General features: G+C 54.6%; 1 protein-coding gene across 1 annotated transcript; it reads right to left on the bottom strand.

The window, feature by feature from the left end:
- Window positions 1–1,205: 1,205 nt before the first annotated feature.
- Window positions 1,206–2,574, bottom strand: PTF1A (pancreas associated transcription factor 1a; the record flags this gene model as incomplete). The annotated part of the gene is made up of 2 exons (XM_081111519.1): window positions 1,206–1,408; window positions 1,800–2,574. 2 exons carry the CDS (start codon window positions 2,572–2,574, stop codon window positions 1,206–1,208), a joined length of 978 nt encoding a protein of 325 aa, XP_080967645.1.
- Window positions 2,575–6,168: the final 3,594 nt, after the last annotated feature.

Here is a 6,168-nt window from a genome sequence, read left to right as displayed (position 1 = left end):
GAGGGCCGCGGAGGTGCGGGTAGTGGCGAAGGAGACTTGGCTTTCCGGCTGAGCGACCCCGGCCGCACCGTCGAGCCTCTCGCCATCGCTAGGGGGCGGCCCTCCGCTTGAGGCTCGCCTGCCTCCCAGATCAGGCTGCTTGAAAAGGAAGATGAAATTCTGTTGGAGGCGAAACGCAGTCAGTTTTAGAAATAACCCATTCGCAGAAGTGGCTGAGGAAGGGTGCATGCGCCTTCTCGCCTTACCTAAAAAGGACCCTGGATTTTGTTGGGAGGCATTCGAGCCCACAGTCGCCTGCCCCATCGCCTTTAATAGGAATATGTTTAAGTTCCATGTACCTGATGCTGCAGCTGCAGAAGGGATAGACCACGGAGAGGCTCAAGAGCAACCAGACCATGGAAGCAGAAAGACCCCTTCCAATGACCAAGCCCGAAACTAGCCTCCCCTCCCCCTACCCCCACCCCGCCCCCTCCCCGCCCGCCTTCCCACTGCACACAGTGAATTCAGTTCATATACTATGATTAGGCAGGGTAGGGGTGACCTTAGTTAAGTTAAACATCATCTCTAAGCCTCAGCTTTCCTCTCTGAAAAATGGGTATAAATACACCATAGAGTGTTTGAAAGGTAGGATAAAAATACAGACAAAAGTCACTATTTAGGGCAGGGGATGCAGAAGAAGAGCACTCTTAGAGCGTTGGGGCCTAACTCTCCAATCCACTGCCTTTCAGATAAGTCTCACTAAAATGTGGTTTCTGGCTAGATAGCTACGATTTGAGTCTCTGGTTCAGTTATCGTTTACAAAGTCAGTTATTCTTCTTTCTAGATATATAGCTACCCCATCATGTATTAAACAAATAACTTTTAGAAAACAAATAAATTTATTAACATCGCTTAGAAATAAACCACATCTGTCAATAAATTAGCACAGTTTTCTAGACAGAGTTCTTCCAACAACGTTCTGCCAAAGGTGCTGGGGGTGGGGGTAGATATCATAGGCTATTGCATATTTTTAGAAAATCAGGATAAATTATATAAATTATATATTTAAAAAGAGAACTATTTCATTAACTTGACAGCATAATAAATAGATAAATAACAAACAGCTGATTGCCATTAGAAAAATGTGATTCTTAAATTACATTTACATTACAGACATTTACATGTACAATATGCACAGAGACCTAACCAGGCGAGTCTGTGATTTCTCAGGACACAAACTCAAAGGGCGGTTCGTTTTCTATGTTGTTGAAGGAAGACTTGCTGTTGAGTTTTCTGGGGTCCTCCGGGGTCCACACTTTGGCTGTCCGGATAATATTTTGTTCTTTGAGCTGTTTTTCATCAGTCCATGAGAGAGAGTGTCCTGCCAGGGGAGGGAGGCCATAATCCGGGTCGCTGGGGGAGGGGCACCCTGAGGAGGTGAGAAGAAACAACAGAGTGTGAATGTCCGCCTCTATTCCCAGCGGAGCCCTCCAGTCCTTGGGGTCTATTCCCGGGCGCCTTCAGGGAACAGGCGCCTTAGGTGACATTAGAAGGACCCTTTCTCTCCACTGCACAAGCCCCCAGCGCCCCCTCCCCGGAATCCCAGGAGCTGCAAGTCCTTTGTGGTCGCGCGCCCTCTGAGCCGCGGTCAAAGTGGAGGAAAAAAGAACCCGATGAACGCCAGCAGGCGCTCAAGGTCGCTGGTGCCCATGGACCACCTGTCCGTCCGTCAGTCGGCTTGTCAGCCTATTCACCCAGCCCCTCCAAGACCTTCCCGCTTGCGTCCCCGTCTCCCTGAGCTGGGATGGGACCGCACTTACGGGTGCCCCGATGGCAGATAATGACTTTCTGGGCCTGGCTGCCGGGGATGTCTCCACCCAGGCGCCCGCCACAGCCAGGCCCGCGTCCGACGCCCGCGCTGCCACCGCGCAGTGGCATGTCAGCTTGCACCAGCTCGCTGAGGAAGTTGATGTAGCCGATGGCCAGGCGCAGCGTGTCCACTTTGGAGAGGCGCTTCTCGTAGGGCAGCGTGGGGATGTGAGAGCGCAGCCCCTCGAAGGCATCATTGATGGATTGCATGCGTCTCCGCTCCCGCACGTTAGCAGCCTGTCGCAGCTGCTGCAGCTCGGCCTCCGAGCGCACCCGCCGCCTCCGTCGCGCCGCCGCCGCCCCGCTCAGGCCGCGCAGCCGGGTGCCCGGGGACAGCACAGACACCCCGGCGCACGGGTAGGCCAGGCACGGGGGTGGCGAGTCGGGCGAGTAGGGGAAGTCGCCCGGGGGTGCCCCCGCCTCACAGCAGTAGCCGCCGCCACCCTCGTCTGGCTCTCCAAGGCCCCCCGAGGGTGGCGGAGCGAGCGCGTGCGGGGCCGCCGAGGGCGCGGGCGGCAGCAGCAGGCACGCCCCGTCGCGGTAGTAGTATTCGTGCAGCTGGTGGCTGAGGAACTCCACCTCCGCCTGCTCGTCCACCAGCAGCTCCTCGCCATCCTCCAGAGGGTCCCGAGAGGACTGGTCTGTGAAGAAGTCCTCCTCGTCAAAGTAAGGAGACGGGAAGGCGTCCAGGCCGCCAGGGAAGTGCTCAAGCAGCACCGCATCCATGCTCTGCGGTGCCGTGGGCCCGAGGGAGTCCTCTGCAGGAGTTTGAGGTTGCAGTGTTGGCCTGTCTGGCAGCCCCCTCCCTGTCTCCCGGGTTCTTGAGCGAGAGGCAGTGGGAACGGCCCCACAGCCCCCCGCCCCCGGCCGCCCTGGAGTGCCCAAGGCCCCTGCGCTCTGGTCGCACCAGCGCTGCGCTGGGGAGGGCTGTGGCCAACTTGCTGCAGCTGAGGGCCGGCACGCGAGGATTCTTATAACTACATCCACAGGCGCGTGCCAGGGACCCGCGGCGCCAGCCAATCACCGAGCCGACGGGGAGGGGGGCAGGGGGCCCGGCCGGCGGCGCGGGCCGGAAAGGCTCTCTTTGGGTTGGGAGCTCCTGAGGTGGAGAAGAGGCGGGGTCTACGTTGCCTGGGGCTCTTCCTGCTCCTCCCAGCCCTCTCCTGCGGCTTGTACCTGTGGGGCGCACCACTCCAAGGCACCTGCAGCGCCCGCTGCCTGCCCACGTGCGCGCTGCACAGAGCGCCCCCGCTCCCCCCACTCTGCCCCAGGCCTGGGGTAGCAGCACAGCTACAGAAAGGCCTAAGGATGCGCGCTGACACCGACGGCCCAGGCGGCGGGAACAGGTGACCCGCGGAACTCGCTCCTCCTCGGGTGTGGGCGCAGAAACTGCCTGCAGCCCGGGGTGTCAGGGTTGGTGCATTTAGCCATCACCACATCCGGGGCGCGCCGGCCTCCAGCCGGGCTCTAACTCATCTCCGAACCTTTCCAGGACTCTTGTAAAGTTGGCTCGGTGTGTGCCAGTGGGTTTCGAAGGTAACGCTCCCAAGGCGTTCCAGACGCCGTGCGGGGTCTAGAGGCGCGAGCCTTCGGGTCGCCAGCACAGAAGCCCGACTCTGATGCGGTATCCGTCCCCAGCGACGCCCCCTCTGGACTGGCCTCCCCTCACCTCCCTTACGCGGCCCGGGAAAATGACTGGCAACACAGGGGGGGGTTGCTTCGCAGGGCAGCTCAGTGGGGCACGTTTCTTCGGAAAGCAACTTTATATTCTAGGGGTTCGGATCAATAAAACTTGGTACAAAAGGAGTTAATTGAATTGTCTGCTCCGGAGCTGCCCGCAGGGAGGCGGGACGTTAAAGGGCAGAGTGTAAACATAAGTTTCTCACCTTTCTGACTGGCCACCAGGACCATCCTTGATTTTTTTTTTCCCCCCTTTTTCGACCTTTAAAAACAACAGCCGCATGCACTCAGCCCCACGACACACTTTATCACAAACTGCGATGTAACAAGAATCCCTCCGTTTAAGAGTAACAAAGGAACACTTTCAAGGTCGGGGCAATTCCTGGTAAAAGCCAAGCTCAGCTTCCACCCCGCAGAGTTAAGTGCAGCCGGTGGCGCGATGGCGCGGTTCTCCCAATAGCGCACTGAGGCGCCCTCTTCCCAGGTCAGCCGCGTCCATTTCCTTTTCCAGAGCCTTGTCCCACCAGAGACTTCTTATCTCAACTCAACATCCTACTCATCTCAACATCCGAGTCTATGCCTCTGAAGGACTAAGATTTAAACACACGTCTTGGTTTTAGACATTGCATTGTATTTACCTGAACTCTGAGATCAAAAGGTTAAGGGCAAAAGATGTGTAAGATTAGGAGATCTGAGATTACCCAATTTGCAGCAGAGAGGAGGCAGAGTCAAGAATCCCAGACAATTTCCGCACATTCTGTCGGGTGTTAGCTTCTTAGCCCCGCCCCTTCCTAGTGAGGTGATTGCTCTTAAAATGATGCAAATGTGGACAGGTTCCCTGTGCCGAGACTCCCAATTGCAACATCCTGCATTTAGATTTATCCTTCTCGTCTCAAAAAGAGGGAAGCTGTTGTGGGTGGAGGGTCAAAACCAGGGATGTAACCAGGTGGTGGTGGACATCCGTTCTCTTTACATTGAAAAGGCCTTCCTCCGCTCCCCTCAAATGGTTAGATTCAAGCCACTGGAAACATGGCCTTGGGTCAACCTAATCACTTGGGGGGAGGGGGACACAAATGACCAGACTTCAATGCCATATCCAAAACACGGATACCCATTCAATGAAAGACCGGATCCCAGCCTATCAAGGTTCTCTTCAAGCTCTATCTCTGGTCGATCTAGGTGGCTCTGGAGAAAGTGTGTTTGTGTCCTGGATATGTTGGGGGGCAGGGTGGCTGGGGGACATGGGAGTCAGCGAGTCCCTATATGGGTATCTTTTTACCCCGTGTGATTTTAAGTCAGATTCCAATGAAAATCATCTTACCTGTGCTTGACGAGTTTGTGGAAGGGTACAGAAATGTATTTGGGCACCCAGGAGAGCTAGTGGAAAGTCGGCTGTGGCAGGGAGCCTTACTGTCCTATGAGGCTGAGCAGAGCTAGCATGGGCATTCTCGGCAGCTCCTGGACTGCATGGATGAGCATGGAACAGGAGGAAAGAGAAGACAGTCACTTGTGCCAGACAGCCCTCCTCACCCTTTCCCTTCCTACCCCCACCATTTTTCCCTTAGAGCAGCAGTTCTCAACCTGTGGGTCGCGACCCTTTCACAGGGGTCGCCTAAGACCATCGGAAAACACATATATAATTACATACTGTTTTGTGATTAATCACTATGCTTTAATTATGTTCAATTTGTAACAATGAAAATACATCCTGCATATCAGATATTTACATTACGATTCATAACAGTAGCAAAATTACAGTTATGAAGTAGCAACAAAAATAATTTTATGGTTGGGGGTCACCACAACATGAGGAACTGTATTGAAGGGTCGCGGCATCAGGAGGGTTGAGAACCACTGCCTTAGAGGATTGCCGGGTGGCTGCAGACTGGTCCCATTGGGAAGTGAGGGCTAGGCCTACAGTGCTGATACTGGGATACTAGTGTGTGCACAGATGTGCACAAACATGCACACACATTCTGTCCTTAAGTAAGACAAGATTGCTCTTCAATAAAAAGAAGAAAGACTTCATCACTAATACAGGAGATTTTCTCTGGGTTACTGGCGTTAGCAATAGTGTGGACAGAGGCCCTCTGCCTCTTGAAGTAACAGGTTGGTCAAGGCGATGGCTGGGCTCTCCTTGTCGTGCCAGGCTGGACACCCAAATTCCCATTCCAGCCCCACCTTCTTCACTCCCCGGATCCTCTGGGCAGTGGGGGCACAGAGAGAGGGACAAGATCAAAAGGTCCCAGGTATTTCCTGGAGAGCGGGACACAGCTTAGAGTCTCTCTACGCTTTGTCTTCAGGAGAAGTGTCCCTTAACCTTATAAAGAACCTTTGCCTCATTATAAAATAGCATCATCCCCAAGGCAGTGGCAGGGTTGCTTGGTTCTTTTTAGTGCCAAATTCTGCTGAAGCCTCGAGATACTTTCAAGTCTTTGGAAAGGAACTCAGTGCTGGACCCAGTAGACTCCCCCCACACCTTCAGGGCTGCTTAGAAGTCTCTGCCATCTTTGAGGTGCTCAGTTCCAGGAGAACTTCTGTAAAAGGCCGCTGGGCATAGAGAAAGCCTTGCTGGCTCCCTCTCTCTCCCTTGGCCTTTTTTTCTTCCTCTCCCTCCCTGCCTCCCTCTCTCCCATCAGT

The sequence above is a fragment of the Myotis nattereri genome, assembly GCF_964212035.1.
Source record: "Myotis nattereri genome assembly, chromosome: 1".
NCBI lineage: Eukaryota > Metazoa > Chordata > Mammalia > Chiroptera > Vespertilionidae > Myotis > Myotis nattereri.
The sequence above is the reverse complement of the archived record's forward strand: the minus strand, read 5'-3'. Positions and strand labels throughout refer to the sequence as shown.